This window comes from Bubalus bubalis, chromosome 5 (genome assembly GCF_019923935.1).
Source record: "Bubalus bubalis isolate 160015118507 breed Murrah chromosome 5, NDDB_SH_1, whole genome shotgun sequence".
Taxonomy (NCBI): Eukaryota; Metazoa; Chordata; class Mammalia; order Artiodactyla; family Bovidae; genus Bubalus; species Bubalus bubalis.
Window position 1 is genome coordinate 55,100,005 of NC_059161.1, and position 23,492 is coordinate 55,123,496.

A 23,492-nucleotide genomic window follows, 5' to 3' on the forward strand; every position below is an offset into this window, starting at 1 on the left:
ATGGGTAAGTGATGTTACTAACATACCTGTGCTATTGGGGTATTTTACCTGTGCTATTGGGGTATTTATCAACTTTTCTTACATCATAGCAGATGATCTAGGAAATTCGTCAAAAATTCTGGAGGCGACCAGCCTGGGAGCTGCAGCCACCTGAGGCCCTGCCCAGCCAGCCCCAGAAAGCTGAGGAATAGCTTGAGGCAAATGACCAGAGATGCTGTAGACAGTATCAAGCCAAAGGGTGATCTGACATTTTCTCTGAGACTCACCTCAAGCGCATCACAGGCATCAGATACGTCGAATTGCGTGATAGCTCTGGCCTTTTGGATAAGCATAGCCCGATGTGGTTTTTTCTTCTATGGTTCACAGTAGGCTCTCCCTCCAGATTAATTATTTTAATCTCTAAAGTTTACTACAAAAAGTTTTTCTTAAAAATGTAAATTCTAAGCAAGTTACTCAGTCTTTAGAAACAAAATTCAAGTAAACCAATGACACATTTATTTTTATGCACATATTGAGGTAAAAAATGCCTTATTTTCTACCCCACGATTACTCTAGAAGGCAATACTTCTGAATATGATTTTGAATACATTTATATAGTACTGAAAATGCCACCTCAAAGCTCCCAAAGTTCTCCACAGAATATTGTATAGCGATAAGGTCCCTAACTTAGCTCACCACAGTACACAAGACTGCAGCATGCTGGCTAATACTGTGAATAAGATACATGCAGGCTGGAGGCTTCCCTGGTGGTCTGGCGGCTAAGACTCCACACTCCAAATGCAGGGGGCCTGGGTTCGATCCTCGGTCAGGGAACTAGACTCCACAGGCCCCAACTAAGAGTTTACATGCTGCAACTAAAGATATCGCATGCCACAGTGAAGATCAAGGATCCTGCATGCCTCAACTAAGACCCAGTTCAGTTCAGTTCAGTCGCTCAGTCGTGTCCGACCCTTTGAGACCCCATGAATTGCAGCATGCCAGGCCTACCTGTCCATCACCAACTCCCAGAGTTTACCCAAACTCATGTCCATTGAGTCATTGATGCCATCCAGCCATCTCATCCTCTGTCGTCCCCTTCTCCTCCTGCCCCCAATCCTTTCCAGCATCAGGGTCTTTTGCAACCAAATAAACAAATATTAAAAAATAAAAAGACTATATGCAGGCTGATTTGAAACCTTGCTTCGAAATGAAAAAATAAGTACCAGTAAGCCAAAGAAGAAACTGAAGAGGTCAAGGAGCATTGAATATTTTAATGAATCCATGTAGCATAAAGCAACAGATACAAATGCATCTGTCATTTTAAAATATAACTGTAAAGAATTATGATTTTACATTGTATGAACCTTGTTACCAGCTTAATAAACATGAAAAATATTTATTGAAAAACAAAAAATTCCAACGAAATTGTAAGTAAAATCACTTTTATTTTCATAAATAAAAAGATAATTCAGTATATTAACACCTTTAGCAGGATGTTAGCTGTCATTATCTGGTTTAAACTAAGTGTGCAACAGTTAACACAAATAGTTACATCTCTCTAAGACGTTCATGCAACTTCGTTACATTTGTTAACTTCCCCAAATTTCCAACACCATTTTCAAAGGACAGTATATACACACATATATATAAAATGGGATAGTTTAGTCACAAAGTGTCACGTTTGCTGAGCCAACGGAATATTTACTATCTGCTTATGTTGAAGTTGCCAATTGATTAAATGTTAATACCAGTCTTTACTGCATTTTACAGAAGCGCTGTGCATTTATTACATGTTTTCATTCCATATATAGTAGTAGAATCCATTAAAATGTCAACGTGAAAATTTAGTAACTAGGCTAAATAAGCACTAGTTCCTAAAATAAATAGATCTTAGGCCAAGAGTAATAAGCTGGCATCAAGTACAGTTTAAAGTTTTGTCAGTAAATGGCAGAAAAGCACAGAAAATACAGTGAAATTAAAGTGTCTTTTTCTATAAACAACAAAATAAAACTAAATGTCTGCCCAGTTATTACTTCACTTATTCTGGAAACTGAAGCTTCAAATATTAAGTGTAATACAGCAAGGAGTACTTAGCATTTCCCTATGTTAGAAAAACACCCTCACTGATTCTATATAGCTTTTTTCCCCAAGAATATAAACTATGATTTAAATAATCATTTATTTGAACACAATCCTGATTCAGATAGGCATAATGTATTTATTCTTCCTAATGTAATGTTTATTCCTATCTCAATACTTTGTGCAGATTCTACTTGTTTCTCACAGAAATGCTGTGCAGATTCAAAGGTTTATCTATTTAAGTGCTCAGCACAGTGCCTAGCATGGAGTAAGCTCTTAACATATACTACTGTTTCTATTATTTGAACCAACCTGTCATTTATAACAGAAAAATTAGCTAACACCCTAGGAAACTCAAAGGAAGATAAATCTACAGGGGTGATTCTTGTTTAAGTATTAAATATCCACTATTTCCCAGGATTGTGTATATACTAAACTATTTCAAATATTACAAGCTGTTTTTAAGATATACCATATCTGTTGGCTAAGTTTTTGCTATGGCCTTTGACCTAAAGCATTACAATTCTGATACGGGTAAGTGTTATTAGAAAACTATAGAAAAACCACTTACACTGAAATCAGGTAACAAAGGCATTACTCTATCTTCTGCAACAAAGAAGTAGAGATTTACCAAGTATAATTCAGGACAACCTATCTTGTTTAGGTTTCAAGTTCCTTCTTTTCATCATGCAATATATGACTTCTACAAAAACATTTCACTATCCTCTCACATAGAAACACTAAGAGCTGTTACAAAGTTCTGTCCCCTAAGTAAAAAAAAATCCATTACAAAAACTGCTGTAAAAAATATTGTAGGTTTGTTTATTGAGGCTGAAATGAAGTGCAGGGCTACCAGCAGAGGAGTAAAGTTTTTGGATGGTCTTAATATACCTATAAACCTACTGAGTAATCCAACATGTGTAAGTGATTTGGTATGAAGATTTTTTGATCCTTAACTGAAAGTAATTTTTTTTCCCCACCAGAAAAGACAACTGACACGGAATGTAACAAGTCTGTGCTACCAGCTGACATAATGGAGAGGGGGAAAAAAACTATCTGTTAAAAACTGATTCTTGTCATTCTTCTGGTATCAAATAAGAGGAAGGAAAATAAATTTTTCTTTGTGAAGATAGAAAAACACACCTGAAACCACATGATTCTGGCCTATAGTGTTTAACCTGAAACTGACTACTACCCAGATGTTTGGAGAAAAAACCCAATCCCCAAATACACCCTTTAGAGGTGCAATAAAAACTGTCCACAAGTTGTCCTGATTCAAAAGGAGTTTGGAAACAAAGCAGAAAACATCTCTACTGTGTTAGAAATCAAGAATAAACTGAAGGAAGATTTCCTCTGAATGTACTAAATTAATCTATAGGCTTTAGAGAAATCATTGCAAGATACATGAAGTTCCATGGTTTATCCTATCTACTGGTAGACAAATTCAAAGTGCACACTGGATCAATGTATTTTAGGAGATGTAGCACCCAGTGTCCTTTTGAGGTTTGATATCTGGTTCTTTCACAGGTTTCACCACTTCTTCTGGTTTGGGTTTAGCCTAGGAAGAAAGAAAAATACAGTGTAAGTACATAAACTAAGATCTGGAAAACAAACACTAGGTCTATTCTATTTCACACAATATAAAGGGGATATATTAAAATGTATTACTGAGACCACCAAAGCTGTGGCAGAAGCTACATACCAACCAATTCAACTAAAGACAAAATAGGAAAGCAACATTTTCACTGAAGATGAAAACCTGGATAGGTAGGCAAAAATCAAGCTAATGGTATTCTTAAGTCTTCCTGAGGAGGGGGAAATTGAGTGATCAATCTATGAATGTGGAACCCTTAAGTTCAAAGATTACTTGTGACACTAACAGGCTACCTCTTAGGACTATTTTAAAAGGCTGAACAGGATGCAAAAATTGCTTTTTTTAGGAATAATGGTTTTAGTATGGGTAGAAAATTATATATAAAAAACAAAACCAGGAACTTCCCCTGGCGCTTCAGTGGTTAAGAATCTGCATTCCAACGCAGGGGGACATAGGTTCAATCCCTGGTCAAGGAACTGAGATTCCACAGGCCTCAGGGCAACTAAGCCCACAGGCTGCAAGCACTGGCCCTGTGTCCCACAACCAGAGAAGTCTGTGGGCCCCAACGGAGACCCAGTGTGGTCAAAAACAGTACTACAATTCTTAAAAAATTAAAAAAAAAAATTTCAAGGAAGGGGCTATGTCTGCAAAGTAATTCCTATCCCTTTTCTTCACAGACCTCTTGTCTTTTGGTAGCCAAACCTCAAAATTTCCACTTAATCTACCATTTTATTTAGCACACTAAGATATACTTAAGATACAAATGAATAAAAGAAATCTTATTTTGCCCCTGGATGATTTCACAGAATGTTGAAATTAGGTCAAACCTTCAAACAGCATGCACTATGCTGAATCAAAACCACACTGCGATAGCACTATAAACATTGGATGAGGCATCCTTTTAAGACCTGTCTTCCCATGCTCCTAAAAGAGGCTCTGACAAACTGTAAAATGGCAAGATAGTGTGTTAAAACATATCAGTCAACTAGGTAAGAAATCAGAAGACAACTGAGGCCTAGAGCTTTATCTCTGAGAGAGTTCTACAATAGACTTTACACAAAGCACTGTAATTAGCTAACGTAACATTTAGACAAACCTATCTATTTAGAGAACAACATCAGACTGTGAAGTCTGAATTCTCTTAAAATGTTGTGAATGAATGGAAACAATCCATCTCTTACACTGTCATCCTTGGGTCTTTTGGTGAGATCAAAAGCAGCCAATGTTTCTGGTGTCCAGTGTGCACTTGGAGGAGGAAATTCGAAAGGTACAGGTTCTACGAGACCATAATTTGCTTTGAGTTCCAGTTGTGGGGCTTCTGTTGGAACTTTTTGAAAGTAACTGCAAAAAAAATATAAACAGCAATTCATTCATTCCTTTTTTAACTATTTGAGTGTCTATCTGTATCCAAGAGCCTATGCAAGAAAATGACAATTAAACATAGATTAACATAGAAAAGAATTTCTTGTCTCACATAGCTTACAGATGAGTAGGTGACAAAGTCAAGAAACCCTGTCAACTACAGAGCAATGTAACTGAAGCTATGAGGGATGTAGAGCGCTGTGAAAACACAAAAGAGGGGGGTCTTTTTTTGGGGGGTCAGGGATGCCTTCTGGGGTGATGAAAAGTTAAACTGGGCATGTTCAAAGAAGTGAAAGAGCACAGCATGACCACAACTAGAATATAAACGGAAGAATGCAAGAGACAAAAGCAGGGACAAAATTAATTCTACCAGCTTACACAGGTGCTCATCTACAGCTTGAACAGCACTGATTTAATAATGGAAAACTGCTTGACAGAACTAGACAGGACTGATAGAAAACTGATTTCCCTTCTTTATACATGACCAAAACTAGAAGGAGATGAATATGTCAACAGAAGATATGTATTAATATGTGCGTAACAGATGGAGAAGGGATGGCAGAGAAACAAAGGTAAGAGAAAGTTAGGACAGTAGAAGTGGGCTGAAGTTAATAATTCATGTGTGTTTTAAAATCTGTTTTTATGGGTCATTATCAGAAGCAAAATAAAGTTAGGTCCAACATAAGTGAATTCTATCAACAATTTAAATGGAAAATTCATGCTCAACTTAAATGCAACTTGATATGAAACATATAGGAATAGAGGTAACAAACTGTGGTATTATTAAAACAATATTACTATTTAAACATTATAAATATAGTTGTCCCTTGGTATCTTTGGTGGATTGGTTCCCAGATCCTCATCACTGAAATCCACAGATGCTCAGGTTCCTTATATGCAATGAAGTAGTATTTGCATCTCTAACCTAGAGATGATTTGAAGTTTACAGGAGGATGTGTAGGTTATATGCAAATACGGCTGCTGCTGCTAAGTCACTTCAGTCGTGTCCGACTCTGTGCGACCCCATAGATGGAAGCCCACAACGTAAAGTGAAAGTCAGTCATGTCCGACTCTTTGCGACCCCATGGACTATCTGGAATTCTCTAGGCCAGAATACTGGAGTGGGTACCCTTTCTTTTCTCCAGGGGATCTTCCCAACCCAGGGATCAAACTCAGGTAAATACTACGTAAATAGTGGCTGGCCTGCAGCAAATTGCAGTTTTGCTTTTGAGGACTCTCTAGAATTGTTTTCCCCTGAATATTTCCTATCAGTGGTCGGTGGACTCACAGATGTGGAACCCACAGACTACAGAGGGTTGACTATATACACTATACCATTATCATATTACTAAAATCATATATTGAGTTGTACTCACATAAATCCATTTTCTCGCTGACATTTTTCTAGAGTGTTCTTCACAAGATTTCCAAGTTTCCTAAAGAACAAGTGTCCCGAAGGTTTGACTGTTGGTCCAGGTCCTTTGGTTTCTCCATATTCTTTGCATAATGCTTCTGCCTTTGCATAAACTGAATGTGAAAGGATATAAAGTTATTTGCTTATAATCAATTATTGTTTATACTAAAAATGCTATTCATCAGAGATGCTCTTTACCTAGTGTAAGAGCAGTACCAACAATAACGTTAAGCGGTAGGCAGGTATGTTCTAGAAGTCTGAGGTTTTTGAAGCACTTCTTTCTTTTCTTCAATACTTCTCTTAATCTCATTCCCTTTCATGATCTCAGCCAAAATCTCTTTTAACTGCCTATTCCTCTTTCTGATAAAACATTAGTTTTTAAAAGGGGAGTTAATATTCTGGTGGGATACTTACATTTTTCTGCTTCTTGGAGTGATCTGATTGCTTCACCACATTTATCACTAGCCAACAAAGTCTGACCATGATAACAATAAGCCTGATTAAAAAAAAAACACACACACACAAATTTTTATTCATTCTCTTCTCAAATGATGCTTTCCACTCTCACTGTTTTCTATATGCATCAGATAAAGAAATGCTTTTGTGCATTGTTGGAAGAATCAATGCAATCCCTTACACTTCTTTCCTTGAATAAGCTAACCCCCATCTCTGTTGGTATAAAACAAACAAACAAACAAACAGGGCAGAGTGAATAAAGGAGGGAAATTACTAAGTTAATGCAGAGGGTAGAGGGAAGGAGGACTTTGAGATTAAGGACTAACCAGGTTTCAAGAAAAAGTTGCCAGCCTAGAGTAGGCTATTTACTCTTCAAACATCTACATCAAATCTGGGATTGCACATGGTGTTACACAGTGTGTCTAAAAGCAGATTATAAGCTATAATAAATTTTATTAATGATTCTTCACCAACCCAGGTTGATATACTGCATGGTTAAGTCTTAAGATTAGAATTAGTAAATATCTTTCCCAATGAACAGGACAAAATTATAGAGAATTCTTATGAAGTTTGCAGAAGGTTGCAGCTTAAGTGGGTTTGAATCAAATAGCAATTCCATTGCTGTAACCCAGCTCTACATCATCTCCTTCCACCCACTTTACTCCACAATGGCTGCACTGACCGTCAGGGAACATTTACTGAGAGCTGTCCATTATTTGTAAAATGCTAACGAAGAGCCTGGAGAAATGACAGAATTGGCACTCAAGGGGCTGAAGAGACAGTAACTCACATTGTTTTGGGTGAAAAATACTTACATAAGCTGTGTAGAAACACATTTTCAAGTGAAGATATTTTCTCCATTTAGCAGAGTATGCAGGCTCCAAACTGGATAAAGCATGATCTAAAGTTACATTTTAAAAAGCAAAATATAATTTCACCCTGATTCACTAGAAGACTTTTAGTTCATGTGTTCAGATGCTAAAAGCAGAATGCCATTCACACCTAAAACTCAAGCATTTACCTTTTAAAAACTTTATTTACAGTGATTCATTTTCCCATAACTATATTTTAACTACACAATAAGACAGGTTAAATACCAGGGCACCTCTTTGATTTGATGATTCATGTAATTTAAGTTGGAGATAATGATAAAATAGAAATGACTGAGAACTTCAAGAGAAATACGAATACTATTAGAGTATCTCTTTTAAATATTTTATGTAAATAACAATGCAAAGAGTACTCTAGACATCTAAGTCAGAAACAAGGATACTCTCCTAACCCTTATTCACCACCCCACTGCTGCATCTTGTATAAAATACGCATGATCATATCTCCTTCCCAACACCTCTCAAATCTATTTCTTCCTCTCCATGGCCTACTTTGCTGTCTTTGTCAAAGCTTTCATTATTTCTTCCATAGTACTTAGGAAGAAGTGATTATGGTCAGCCTTACTACTACTTCACTAGCAGGCCCATTTTTCAGCTTGCAATGAAAGGGCTCTTAAATTCAAACCCAATCAAGTCACTTTTACTTCTTTTAAGGAGTTTATCAGTTTTATCTTTTAAGGAGTCCCAAACAGCTACTGAACAAAGGCCAAACTTCTTACATAGGCTTACGAATCAATTTGTAATCTCACACATGCATACTTTCTTACCCTTTGCTCCTACCACTCATTCTGTTTCAGCTAAGAGCATCTGTCTAAAGGTTCCAGAATGCACTAAGTTCTTTCTTATCTCTGTAGGTACTACAGAATTTTCTACTCTTTCCATAAGCTAAAGCATCCAAGAAAACCTAGAATTTCTATTTCTATTTCAAAATGAGACTAAACCACCAACTTCCTTTAGAAAGCTTTCTCTAGCATATCCGGATCCTTTAGGTTTTTATTTCACCCCTGTGACAACACCTTTTTCATGTTATAATAATGTGGTTACATGTTTTTCTTCTTCCCTAGGTTGCGAATCGGTACACTCAGCAACTAAAAGTGTAACCATCCCATAAACAGAAACATATGCATGTTTCCTAAATAAGTGACTGAAAAGAAAACCAGATTGAGAAGACCTGAGCACTAGTCCCAGCCTCACACCTGCAAGCTGTTAAATTACAAATTAGTTATGCTGATTCTCTGGATTTCAGTTTCTTATCTAAATAGGAACAGTTATATAAAGTTGTTATAAAGATCAAAAACACTTCAAAAGAAAAACAATTGTTTAACTATTAGACATAACTGGTTAAAAAGGACAGCACTGTCCTTTTCACTAGAAATTATGGAGCCTATCAACTGTGAACATTTGTAATTCTTTTATTTTCTTTTAAATAAGAGTAATAAAATAATGTAGATATTATTCCAGCTTTGCAAATGATGAAACAATCTGAAAATCCTTTGGTTTTGCTTGTTGCCTACTAAGCCAACAGCTTACTGTGAAAACCTAAAGACTAAAAAACAGAACTGTAAACTTACCAGCTTTCTGATAGAAATTGGCTGTTTCATATGCCAGAGCAGCAATTAGTCCAGGAGCGTGTTTCAGCTCAATTGCTCGAGCAATTGTTACTATAACCAAAATACAATGAAGTGTATCGTATGATTAAGTTCCCTTGCATTCACTTTAAGTTCAATTATAAAAGGAAAAGACAGTCTCCCATCTATCGAGATTTTAATCCATTTAAGTTTTTTGTTAAAAGTTTTAACATGAAAAGTAAGCTACAGAACAATAACCCTGTGTACGAGACAGCAAAAGAGACAGTGATGTATAGAACAGTCTTATGGACTCTGTGGGAGAGGGAGAGGGTGGGAAGATTTGGGAGAATGGCATTGAAACATGTAAAATATCATGTATGAAACGAGTTGCCAGTCCAGGTTCGATGCACGATACTAGATGCTTGGGGCTGGTGCACTGGGACGACCCAGAGGGATGGTATGGGGAGGGAGGAGGGAGGAGGGTTCAGGATGGGGAACACATGTATACCTGTGGCGGATTCATTTTGATATTTGGCAAAACTAATACAATTATGTAAAGTTTAAAAATAAAATAAAATTAAAAAAAATTAAAAAAAAGAAAAAAAAACAAATGTAAACAAACCAAACACTGAGTTTGTTGGTGCTGGTATCATTTCCTTACATAATCACTAGCTACTTACTATTCACAGAAAACCACTACTACAAAATCGCATGATGTAAGAGGAAACAAAGACTTTCAGGGCACTACAGTTTGAAATAAAGAACAACAAAAGCCTATGAAGTCTCATTGTTTTCATATAACTCTTTATTTCCTGCCATTCAAAAGTAAAGATTTCAAGGTAAGCCAAACAGTGGAAGAGAAAAAAAAGTTGGTGAGGCAAAGATGAGTTACAGACTTAATTTTATGCTGCCAGAAATGCATGAAATCAGAATCCTCGAAGTCATTAAACTGTAAGTCCTTTCCTGCTAACGAAAAATTGGAGGCAAATGCTAAAAGTCATTCCTCACTATAAATTTCCCAAATTCTGGAACTTAATTCCAGCTAACTGATTTTTAAAAAAGAAGAGTGAAATGCTAATTCTTCAACAACAAAAATCTTATAATATTTAGGATACCTTCTTGAGCTTCAGCCTGACACTGGATGATGTAAGCCTCTATGAGTCGTGCCTCTAAATCCCGCCCCTTTTCTGCAGGTGTAATGAGCTTTGGGATTTGACTTTCCTGAGAGAGGAAAAAAAAACCAGAAATCAACAAAGAAGCCACATTTTAACTCAGTTGTTAGAGATAAAGAAAATGGAAGTTATGAGACACCTGATTTGGGGATTTATCAGAAATTTAGGGTACAAATAAAAATTGTGTATGAAGGAGCAATATGAAGCTTACAGAGAATAAAAGTTCCCGTACACTAAATCTTTTAAAGTTTTTTAATAAACTTTTGTCAAGAAACTCAAGAGCAAAATCTGGGTCATGATACATTGCTTAGATATGCAAGTCATATTCTCAATTTAGAAAATGTTTCACTGACATGGTAACCTAGTTCCCTTTTGCATGAGAGCCAGAACTGTTCATTCACATTACTACTAGGAGATACAAAGAAGCTCAATTCTGTAGCAGACTCGGGATCACAGCTCTTTCCATCACCATAAAACTCTCTGGTCAGGAGAAAGTGCAACACTGGCTTCCAGGAGGCTTCAGTAAATATTGGTTTAATTAGAATGAAGTGGGGGTAATTCTGGTTGGAAAACATTTTAGTCTTTTCCCTTATTCCCATCACATCTCCAGGAAATTTAATATAATTAGTGTGTACTGACTGACCTGCTAGCATTTTCATTCTAATACAGAGAATATACTCAGAAAATTCCATTTTGCAGAATCATGAATACTCCTGCCAAGTGAGGCAGACAGCAAGGAGAAATGCTGAGAACTATCAGTTTTTGTGTTTTGCTTCACAAGCTGGAATCAAGATTGCCGGGAGAAATATCAATAACCTCAGATATGCAGATGACATCACCCTTATGGCAGAAAGTGAAGAGGAACTCAAAAGCCTCTTGATGAAAGTGAAAGTGGAGAGTGAAAAAGTTGGCTTAAAGCTCAACATTCAGAAAACGAAGATCATGGCATCCGGAACCACCACTTCATGGGAAATAAATGGGGAAACAGTGGAAACAGTGTCAGACTTTATTTTTCTGGGCTCCAAAATCACTACAGATAGTGACTGCAGCCATGAAATTAAAAGACGCTTACTCCTTGGAAGGAAAGTTATGACCAACCTAGATAGCATATTCAAAAGCAGAGACATTACTTTGCCAACAAAGGTCTGGCTAGTCAAGGCTATGGTTTTTCCTGTGGTCATGTATGGATGTGAGAGCTGGACTGTGAAGAAGGCTGAGTGCCGAAGAATTGATGCTTTTGAACTGTGGTGTTGAAGAAGACTCTTGAGAGTCCCTTGGACTGCAAGGAGATCCAACCAGTCCATTCTGAAGGAGATCAGCCCTGGGATTTCTTTGGAAGGAATGATGCAAAAGCTGAAACTCCAGTACTTTGGCCACCTCATGCGAAGAGGTGACTCATTGGAAAAGACTCTGATGCTGGGAGGGATTGGGGGCAGGAGGAGAAGGGGACGACAGAGGATGAGATGGCTGGATTGCATCACTGACTCGATGGACTGAGTCTGAGTGGACTCCGGGAGTTGGTGATGGACAGGGAGGCCTGGCGTGCTGTGATTCATGGGGTCCCAAAGAGTCGGACCCGACTGATCGACTGATCTGATCTGATCTTTTCAGAAGAGACAGAAAAACAAGCAGTGAAGTACCACCTGCGTCATCTAATTGTAAAAGTCACGGATGATTCTCTGAAGTGGAGACGATATTCTGTTAATTGGCTGCACTCGTCAACAAGGTACTTAACGTAAGGAAAACAGAACACACACTAGCTCTTTTTACATGATTAAATAATTCCTTCACCCCAAGAAGGCAATAAAAATTATTTCAACAATTAAAGTATTAATATATTCTATTATTCTGTTACCTTTAAATGTTTAAAAATCCCAGCTGCAATTTTTAAGCTTCGATGGACTTCTTTTGCTTCATCCTCTGTTATGCTGAAAGAGAGAGGTGACGTTAGCTACAGGATGAATTCTGCTTCTGGTATTAAAACCAACAACTAATATATTCTCATAAAACTGCAAAAGTCAATCATTTGTGTTTTTCACTATGTTTTCTTCCTTGTAAAAAATCTGACTTAACACTTAGAAAACTAACAAATGCACATGAAAAATATCCAAAAAGAAGAGATGACAAGTGAAAAAGAGCTCCTGTCTAGGGGTCTGGACAAAGGCTTCTTGCTTTTCCTTCCAGATACTTTTCATACATAAACAAGCATAAGTCAATATACATGTAAAGCATGCACATACTTGAAAAACACATACATACACAGTATTCACTCTCTTGTTTTAATCACCTAAATTACTTGACACTGTTTTACATCAGCACATACATTCAACCCCCTTTTTAAATGGCTGTGTATTATTATTCCCACGTTCAGCTGTACCACAGTTGGTAGTTGCCAGTTTCCTATTGCTAACATTCACCTGTACTATTGTAAAAACTCTATCTCATTTTATTTCACAATCCCTTAATCCTTCAAAACATCTTTCACATACTTATAAGCCTTTGTCTTTTTTGGTGAATTGCCTGTTTATGTCCTTTGCTTATTTTCAATTGATTTGTTGGTCTTTTCCCTGTTGATCTGTAACAGCACAGATTATTAAAACAATTTGTCAGATGCACTACAATTTCTTAGGCCCAATCTGTCATTTGTTTTTAAACTTTGTTTATGGTACTTTTATGTAGTCAAATAGTCAACATTTTCTTTTCATAGTTTGAGGTTTTAGTTAGAAAGACCATCCCCATGACAAGATTATTAAAACTCTTTTTGCTTTTAACAGCGGGCTCTGTGATTCTGGTACTTAAAAATACCAAGGCATTATGAGGCAACCTTACATTTATCAGAAGTGGTACTTTAATCAGTAGGCCTGAAATATTTGAAAAATAGTACATATGCATATAACCCTCTCCTTTTAACTTACTTTTCTTTTCCAGCCAGTCTTGAAGCATATTTGGTATACCATAAAGCAACATTAAATCCCATGGAAATTAATTCAAAAACAGCATCCTGCTGGGCACTAGAATTATAAACATGATCATTAAGTACTATCCATGATTGAGACATCTCTATATCAAGCCTGCAATAAATCTTACCCAAAACCATAGAGCTAAATACCCACTGAAAAAATGAAGAGAGTCCTTGTATTTAATATCGGTGGGGAGATAAGACACAAGCGCACATATAATTAGCAATAAATGACTATGGGGGTGGTGGTGAGAGAGAAGCTCAAGAGGGAAGGGGTATATGTATACTTATGGGGGATTCACAGTGTTGTACAGCAGAAAGCAAGACAACACTGTAAAGCAGTTATCTTCTATTAAAAATAAAAATTCAAGAAATGACTAAACATGAAGGTACAGTATGTACTCCGTAACATTAAACATGAGAACAATAGTTCCCAAAGGTTACTGTATACTGAATAGCTTTAAAAACACAGATTTATGGAACTTATCTCACAAAAAAAGTCTAGAAGTGTGCAGAATCTGCATTTTTAACAAGTATCCTGTTGCTTCTGGAGCAACTACCATATTTTAAGAAAACAGATTTCAGAGGAAAGATCATAGGCTAGAATGACTGAAGGCTTACTGTTATAAACAGAATCTGAACTGTGACTTGAAAGACGGCTAGAAGGGAAGCAGAAAGACATCCCAGATGAAGGAATGACACTGTTATAGCACAAGAAAGGATAAAGATTTTTCTGATGGCAGTGACCTAACTAGCTTGATTGAAGTTGCCAATTTATAAAGAGAAGTCGAGGAACAAGAGAACGAAAAGTCAAGATGTGAACCTGCAGAAGATTCTGAATGCTAAGTCAATCAGTACATTATTAAAAAAAAAGGTCTTAAAGATAATTTACATCTTGTTTCCTTCAGATTCTATCACTAAATACAACACAAAGATGGTAAAAAGCTTATGAAACAAAAAAGATAATATTTTTATTCACTACTGTTAAGATCCTGAAAATTCTTCATGTATTACTGCATTTGTCTCAAATGATTAATTAAAAAACCAGAATACCCTTATATAACCAGAAGTAATACCCTTATATACACACATAATACTAAAGATACAGAAAAATTATCCAAAGGGAAGAAACTAGAATTGTGACTCTGCTATGTATGTTTTGTTTAATTGTTGTCTCCATCTTAAAATGAACAGAGACATGGAAACTTTTTAGATTAAAAAAAAAGATTCATTACAAAACATATAATTCAAAAATGACTTAAAAGTGATCCTGTTTAATATAACATCAAAATATGACAGTTATGAACTCTTAAAATAGTTTCTCATGCCAAAACAAATTTAATGCATAGTTTAAGAGCTTATATTTTTCAGCACTGAGAGCTTTCCAATGAATTATGTCTTGTAACTACATCTAGTAATTCCAGCAATGGTGACCTAGGAGGCATACCAAATGTATAACTTTACCTTTAGTAATAGGATAGTTTTGTTAATTTATATAAAAGCCTCATGAAGAGCTCTCTCTTGCCCACCCCTTCTTTCAATCTGCCTTGCTCCCGAACACTCTATCTCTACTGTACCACATCTAGGTAGTAGTTAAGAGTATGTATACTTGATAAAGATATTTTTCAGAACAGATACACTCACAGCACACTTTCCATTAAATAAGCAGCAATCAAGGATAAAATAACTTAAAAATCTCAGATGTACTGAATAGTCAACATTATAACTTAAGACCTTTATCATATAATTAATTCCTGTCTCATAAAACTATGCTGAGAAATGTTAAAAAAATGGGAACACTTTAGAATCTGCCAAAGTTTTGTAATTTAATGATAGAACTTTGATTCTTTTAAAGAAAAAAGTTTTTAAGATAAATATTCCTTCAAGTGTAGATGAAGTACAAAGGAGTACACAAAGAGAATAGAAAATGAGAACTTACTCAGAAAACCTTGGTATCCCAGAATATTAAAATTTGAAAGGGATTCATGGTCCCTAACTTCCTACCCAGTTTATGAATTCCACATACAATATTCCAAAGGACCAAAGGAAACTAACATTTACTGAATGTCTATTCAATGTCTGACATTACATTAGTCCCTTAACGTAAGATTTCCTATTTTGCTCACAGAAGCCCTATACCTGTAACCCCAATATATAGCTGAGGAAGCAAATATTCACATAACAGAAGTTCTGAGGTTGCATCTCCATGTGTATGAATCCAAATTCCACACTCCTTCCACTGTAATGCCTGCCCTGGCTGTTCAGCAATCCCAATTTTCTTCCTTTCTGATTTTATAAAAGGTAACTCTAAAGCAAATTGAGACACAGATATATGACCATTTAAAGAACCCAATGGTGAGTTTGGGGAAAGAATGGATACATGTATACGTATGGCTGAGTCACTTTGCTGTTCACCTGAAACTATCACAACATTGTTAATGGCTATTCCCCAATACAAAACAAAAATTTTGGGGGAAAAAAACCCAGGACCCAATGGTGTTTTTTTAAAAAAGGCAGTTAAAAATTCAGCATGATTATAATCAGCTTCCTGTTACAATCTAACTAGTCTCAGGTGACTGATAAAAGTTTTGAGCGGAAGTTTTTAAAAAGAGCAGAAACACTGAAATTACAGAAAAATAAACACAATACTGTGAGTCAAAAAAGTACGGAGCTGGGGTGGAACGAGGGAGAAAGAAAAAAGGAGAGTGACCGAAGACTTCTGAACTCTCCATCAGAAAAGAAAAGGAGTGGAGAAACCAAAACTCAGCTCTGCTTGAATGGAGGCAAAGGCCAATTATGGGAATTCGGATTTCAAATTCTCAAACCATTCTTTGTGTATTATTAAAAGTCAAGGCTGTTAAAATGGATAACCAACAAAGAGCTAATATACAGCACGTGGAACTCTGGAGGAGGGGGCTTGGGGGAGAACGGGTACATGTGTGTATGTGGCCGATCACCCTGCTGTTCACCTGCAACCATCACTACCATCGTTACTGCTGTTAACACTGTTCATCGGCTATGCCCCAATACAAAATATTTTTGGTGTTAAAAAAAAAAAAAAGCAAGGCTTCTCAATTCTAGTTAACATTTAACATTGATTATCTCCAAAACAGATTTGGTCCAGGACAAACAAATTTTGCTTTTTTTTCAAATTTTGCTTTTACTTAATAGACTGTATTAGAAGTTTAGGTCAACATTTTTTCATTAATTTCCCGAGAAAGGAAAATGCTGACCAGATTTATATTTTGTTTCTTTAATACCAAAGCTATGAGTTAACTATCTAAATAGTTACAAAAATGGTTTCAATTTAGTACCTTTGGTGCTGCTCACCTTGGAACCTGTCCCTGTAATGTATCAGTCCACTTGAAATTTTGAATGTATCGTAACTTGCTTTCTTGGGTAGATTCATCCAATGAATTAATGAAACCTATAAAAAGGAAGACAACATTTTAAATTTTACAAGAAATATCGAGTGTTCTCTTTAGAACATTATTCAGATGACTTTTTCAGGTACCTGAATGAAACCCCCAACCCCTCTCCCCTTCTCCTAAGGGAACATAATATGAAATATACACACATTTAATTTTCAAAATGTTAGAAAGACCACATACCACCTTTACATTTTCACATTTCTGAAACTCAAGCATACCAAAGGATATAACCTAGAAGACTACTTAAATTTGGATTTCTCCATAGCTGATTTTTTAAAAACTTTAGTTCGTTTGAATAAACTAACCTTGTAAAAGTGAAAAATACGAATCTGCTGCATTTTTCATCATTTCTGGATTACAGCTCAAATCAGTGAACAATTCAAGCAGTCGTGCTCTAGATGATCTCAGGTCACTTATATGAGACAGAAACAGATAGTAAAGTAAGCTATATTACAATGCATCTATGTAAATATGGCTGAAAAGTTTCAATTGTAAAAGCTTAAACCCAGGTACACAACCCTCCTCTAAGACCTTTCTAAGTACACAGGAATGAATTTAATTAGGACTAACAATGGAGATAAGTGAAATTTCTAGTAATGATTGTTTTAGAAATTATACTAAAATAAGTTCAGTCCAATTAAAGGGGTAAATCATGAAAATGCACACCAAGTTTTAATTTAAAATAATCAAACTAACACAAGCATTTAAGATGGGAGGAAGGAATTAAGAGTGAGTACATTAATCTGACCAGTTCACAATAAAAGTTTTTTGAAAAATTAAAATTTAACTTTTGTGTATAACTTTAATATCCTCTTAAAATTTCAAAGTTTGACATTATGTCAAAATATATTTAAGTACAAAATCATATTTTAAAATTGCATTCTATAATACAACACACATAAATATGCAAAAAAAATGAGGCCACTAGTTATTTTAAAAATGCTCCCTCATCTCCTGGCTCCTTTGATTCTCTGCAGCAATAACTGTGGCAGACACTTATTGTTTCTTTCCAAAATTCTTTTCTCCCTTGATTCCAATAACACTAAAATTTCCAAATTCTTCTCTTATCTCTACAAGTTACTCCTCTATTTTCTTCCATGTCCCCTTTGTATTCCCACCTCCAACAATGTTCAGTTTTTGGCTCCCTGCTCTTCATTCTTCTGAGGTCTCATCTACGAGGACGACTTTACATCTAATCCTAGATCTACATCTGTTTCACTTCTCTAATTTCAGAAGGCAACTTGCTTAGTGAGGGATCCAGAAATCATATTACATAGAGAAGGACTGAAAACAATTGTGTGTGGATAACTAAAGAAAGACTAAACTGTAAGCAGCAAGAGGAGGGACTGTATATCCAGAACTTAGTATAAGTGCCTGGGATAAAGCACATACTCAAAATTTTTTGTTGAGTGAAATAATACTAACATTTCAAATACTTTTAAGATTCAGAAGAACTGTAACATAGCAGTAATATTTAGAAAAGAGCACAAACTTAATCCTGTATGGTCCAGATGGAGTGTTTATGCATTGGTACTAACTCCTAGGAGGCTGATTCAAGAAAGTATATACCAATAACTATATGCAGCTGACCAAAAATGGGATGGGCTACCTTATGAATCTGACACTCCCTCCAAAGGCTTGGAGGGAGTCATTCTGGACTATGAAAACAATTTGAATCCTTAAGGCCTATTCTTAGGCTCAAATACTTTGCCAGCTATTTCCAAGTAGGCATTCAGTTATTACCTGAAAACCAACTTGCGTAAAGTTAAATTCATCTTAAAATGACAGAATTTGAGAAAAGTGTACCTTAGAAGTATCTAATTTAGGTTATTAACTTTATAGATGAGTAATTAGACCCAAAGGAGTTAAGAGACCTGCCCAATGCCACAGATGAAACAGTTAAGCTGGGACCAATGTCTAGCAGGTCCATATAGACAAAGCTATGGTTTTTTCAGTAGTCACGTACGGATATGAGAGTTGGACCATAAAGAAGGCTGAGAACCAAAGAACTGATGCTTTTGCGCTGTGGTGCTGGAGGAGACTCGTGAGAGTCCCTTGAGCTCAAGGAGATCAAACCAGTTAATCCTAAAGGAAATCAACCCTGAATATTCATTGGAAGGACTGATGCTGAAGCTGAAACTCCAACATGTGGGCCACCTGATGGGAAGAGCTCACTCACTGGAAAAGACCTTGATGCTGGGAAAGATTGAGGGCAAAAGGAGAAAAGGGCAGTAGAGGATGAGATGGTTAGATAGCATTACCGACTCAATGGACATGAATCTGAGCAAACTCCACGAGATACTGGAGGACAAAGGAGCCTGGCCTGCTAGAGTCCATGGGGTCACAAAGAGTAGGACACAACTTAGCAACTGAACAACAACAACAGTCTAGGAATCTAAGATTAGGGGTTGGCAAACTACAACTTGTAACTTGTTTTTATATGCCCCACAGCTTATTTTTGTAAAATAAAGAAGAATAATTCAATTGTGACTGTGTATAGCTCTCAAAGCCTAAAATATATACAAATGTATACAGTATTTAACCCTTTACAGAAAAAGCTTGCTAACTCCTGATCTAGATCAATACATCGGTTTTCCTATCTTCTGCTCTGATCACTTCTTTCCACCAAAAGCAGTGATTCTTTTAATTTTCCTTTAATGGTACCACCAATGTCTTGATCATCTAGGTTCTGAATCTCATAGACTGAATTCTTTTCAGAGCAAATCAGTCAATCTGGCTAGTTGACACCTCCTTCAAAATCTCTCTTATACCTATCTCTTTTGTTATCTATCTCTTATATCTCTCTGTATCTCTTGTATCTATCTCTCAGTGAAACTGCTCTATTCACACTCCCTAGAACAAAGGTTTTCCTAACAGAAATGACTTTCTCCTCTCCCTTCTTACTGTCTAAGTCAGGGATCAGTAAACTCTTTCTGTAAATGGCCTGAAGATAAATACTCTAGATCTTGTGGGCCATAAAGTCTCACTTGGGAATATTCAACCTTATTGTAGAGAGGGAAGGCACCCAAAGACAATCTGTAATGGGGAGGGTGGGGGGGGGGCGGTGGTGGGTGGCAGCTATGTTCTAATTAATAAAATTTTATTTATAAAAACAAGCTGTGGGCCAATCTAAAGGACACAGTCTGGCAACCCCGATCTAAGGCATACAATTCATTTAAATCCCAGTTCAAGTCCTCTCTCCTACTGAACAACCTGAAGGCTATTTCAGGTCAAAGGGAAATCTCTCCCAGCTCAGAACTCAATTAATGTAGTATCTGGTTAATTAACAATATCCAAATATGACTTTGTGGAGTCTCTTGTACTGTTGTAACATACGTCTTAACTCTTTAATTGTAATTGCTTTAGCCTCTTCAGGACTCACTTACTGATCTAAAACTTAGGACCCAGCTTAAATAATCTATGACTTAACTCTCCACATGTCATTTATAAGTTGTAAGACAGGACTTCAGGACTAAACAACAAGGAGTCTAAGGTTAGGGACGGTGTGTTACATACTTCTGCACTGTTCACGGCCCTATAAAAGGACCCTGTATCTAAGAGTGGCTCAATCAGTATTTGTGGAGATTGGCTAACACTTACCTGCAAATTTTTGAAGCAGCAGGGCCAGTGACTACACCATAGTAGTTAAAAGAGACAGGAGCTGTGGCTTTTAATGGGTTCCTATGAAACCAGTGTGTCATTTTCTCCAGATGTTTCCTATTGACAAAAAAGAAATGTATAAAAACTAAAACATTTAATAAGCAATGTAAATAGTACTAAAATATTTTTAAGTAAGAATTTTAAATTACCATAGGATATATACTTTCAAATAAAAATATATAAAACAGACGTATGTATATAAAATACCTCACTGCCACAGTCAATCTTGTTTCAATTGTCTATTTATAGCAGCCTATGTTTATTTAGGTAAGGCCTATTAAAAAAAAAGTATTTGGAAATATGCTCACAGTAACTGCAATGTTAAACGCGTTGGAGCAGTAATGATTAAACTTTACTGTGTATAGAAATCACCCTGGGCCAAGGGGTGAGAGTTCTTGTTAAAAATGCAGGTTCTGATTCAACAATCTGTGGTAGACCTCAGAAGTTGATGCTGCTGGTTCCCAGTCTACACTTTTGAGTAGCAGAGCACTGGACTTTGGTTGGACAGCTGAAAATGTAACAGGCATAGGACCAGGAAAATGTAATTCCAAAACAAGTTCAAATGGTAACCCCTATTTAGACTGCCAACGATACTTGAAAGAAGTCTTAAATTAACTATATTTCCCATGTGATACTGCTGAGGCCAACTGACTATTTATAGCATATGTTCTATAATAAATATACTTTTGACAGAATAGCTAACAAGAATCAATGCACGCATGTGTGTGTGCTCAGTTGCTCAGCTGTGTCCAACTCTGTGACCCTATGGACTGTAGCCCACCAGGCTCCTCTGTCCATGGGATTTTGCAGGCAAGAACACTGGAGTGGGGTGCCATTTCCTCTGAGAGGATCTTCTGGACCCATGGATCAAAACCACATCTTCTGCGTCTCCTGCACTGGCAGGAGGATTCTTTACCACTGAGACACCAGGGAAGCCTAAACTAGTATACAGGATGGATAAACACCAAGATTCTGTTGCATAGAACAGGAAACTATGTTCAATATCCTGTGATAAACTATAATGAAAAAGAATATGTGTTTGTATAACTGAGTCACTTTGCTGTACAGAAGAAATTAACACAACATTGTAAATCAACTATACATCAATAAATTTAAAAAATATATCGATTCTTAAAAACCAAGACATTTTAAAAAAACTACCTAAATGAAATTCCAACTTAAAAAAAATTAAGTTTCACACCTTTCCGGTAAAAAAAAAAGTGTGTCCCACTTGCTTAAAAGTTTTTGTGTGAATAGTGAAGATAATACAGGAAGGCAAAGCTGAAGACTTAACTATGGCAGTTAGATTCCAGAAGTCGAAATTCGATAAGATTTAGTTAATTTGAAAGCATTATACAATGTTGTCCATTAACTTTTCTTATTGGGAAAAAAGCGTGGGCTGCTCAGTGTAAAAAATACCTACTTTATGCATCTCCCTTACTATATTTAGTTATTCATGTCAAAACCGCCTTTGGAGAGCACCAGATATTTAAGGAAGAGAAAGTGCATTGTGTACCCAGTGAAAAATTGAGTAAGTTCACTTATGACTTAACCCAATTAACAAGGGCTTCAAAAATATATAACCTTCTAAACATCATCCATTTAAACCTCCTTACAACGTATGTAAACTAATACAGCATCTCTGTACATATAAACCAAGCCTCCTAGAAATTGTGGCACACAATACTCTGATTGTGAGTTTAAATTTTCCACAAATACTATTTTAGCTCGCCCTCCCACTTAGTGGCTGAAAATGTTTTAAGTTCCGTACACTTTTACTTTAGGAACGAAGAGGGTAAATACTGTGTCTTTTGCCCCTGGCCGATCTGTCCGGGGAGAGACTCGCACTCCGGTTTTCAAGAATTCGAAGGGTGGGGTAGAAAGACGACACACCCACCTGCAGATGCAAGGAAGGGTGTCTTTAAAGCCACGCAGCACAACAGTCGGATCGAGCCTGCCGCCTAAACCGGCTGCCACAAGAAAAGTCTGATTATTGACAACGGTCCCCCACTCTGGAGACCCTGGTCCTCGAGTCACCTACCGCCACCAGAACTCCGAAGGTCCACTTCCTGCTTACCACCCAGCCTCTTCCTCCGGTGCCCAGTCCAGTTGAACGCCGTGACCTTGCGCAGGCGCATATCCTAGCGAGCCCCTCCTGAACAGACATTTTTGTGGAAAGCCGATACTATCCAACTGGGAGAGGCGGACAGAGGTGCCTAAACAAACCCCTACATATAGCTTATGAGACACCCCGACGGCTAGTGGAGACGCGGGCAAGGGGATTCAGCGAACCTAGCTTGTTACTACCATTGATTCGTGGGTCTAACGTGGATTTTCTTTCATTTGTTTGGAGGCACTAGGAGGAAACTTTTGTAGACCACTTATCCGGGAGTCTATGGAACCGGTGTAAAAAGGCTTGACCCTATTGCTCGGCACTGTGGGGAGACGACAGGTTCAGCCTCATAACATACTTACCAGATTCCTCGGAGTCTGTACAGCAGTCCTCCTGAGGGAAGAAAGGCAATGTCCGACTCCTCAAACGAGAAAGGGAGGGAGTCGGCAAGCCGGGACTACCGAACCAGAGCGACAGAACCAAGCCTGCGCGAGCCGCGGTCACGTGCCCATGGCAGCCATGACAACTACCGAGGCTCGGCGGTGTCCGCCGCCTCGGTAGTGGAGGCTGCCGCGTTGTCGCAGCCCCCTTAAAACACTTCGTTCCTCAGCCCTTTTAAAGATATTCCTCCACAGTCTTTCCTCGTGAGCTGCGGTCTCCTCTAGAGACAAAGAGCATGGCTGGCCGAGCCTCCTAAGCCGAGGAAGAATTCCTTAGTAGCAATGGCAGCCAATTGGGGGAGCGGGGCGGCCTCAACCTAACCCGGGGCGGGGCCTCGGGGGCGGAGCTTCGGCGGGGCGGCCGCTTCAGAGCCG

General features: G+C 37.3%; 1 protein-coding gene across 6 annotated transcripts; it reads right to left on the reverse strand.

Annotated features, from left to right (window-relative positions):
* Positions 1 to 1,230: 1,230 nt before the first annotated feature.
* On the reverse strand, positions 1,231 to 23,371 carry BROX (BRO1 domain and CAAX motif containing). Of its 6 annotated transcripts, none has more exons than XM_044943164.2 (14): positions 23,040 to 23,371; positions 20,937 to 21,072; positions 20,505 to 20,621; positions 17,210 to 17,316; positions 16,804 to 16,900; positions 13,430 to 13,525; positions 12,370 to 12,442; positions 10,458 to 10,563; positions 9,346 to 9,435; positions 7,700 to 7,785; positions 6,843 to 6,924; positions 6,391 to 6,541; positions 4,834 to 4,993; positions 1,231 to 3,616 (listed from the first exon to the last, which is right to left on the reverse strand). In XM_044943164.2, exons 3-14 carry the CDS (start codon positions 20,603 to 20,605, stop codon positions 3,530 to 3,532), a joined length of 1,236 nt encoding a protein of 411 aa, XP_044799099.1. In that variant the 5' UTR covers positions 20,606 to 20,621; positions 20,937 to 21,072; positions 23,040 to 23,371; the 3' UTR covers positions 1,231 to 3,529. The 6 variants fall into 6 exon arrangements, with proteins under 6 accessions (XP_044799099.1, XP_044799097.1, XP_044799100.1 ...); XM_044943162.2 differs by lacking the exon at positions 20,937 to 21,072 and adding an exon at positions 22,606 to 22,719; XM_044943165.2 differs by lacking the exon at positions 23,040 to 23,371 and adding an exon at positions 22,462 to 22,599.
* Positions 23,372 to 23,492: the final 121 nt, after the last annotated feature.

Excerpts from the sequence above, each read along its gene's own strand:
- BROX (XM_006057268.4), bottom strand. The coding sequence starts at position 20,605 with ATGACACACTGGTTTCATAGGAACCCATTAAAAGCCACAGCTCCTGTC. Across the intron at positions 12,443-13,429 it reads AGACTGGCTGGAAAAGAAAA|CATAACAGAGGATGAAGCAA; the intron begins GTAAGTTAAAAG and ends TCTCTCTTTCAG. Across the intron at positions 10,564-12,369 it reads GGATTTTTAAACATTTAAAG|GAAAGTCAAATCCCAAAGCT; the intron begins GTAACAGAATAA and ends TTCCTCTCTCAG.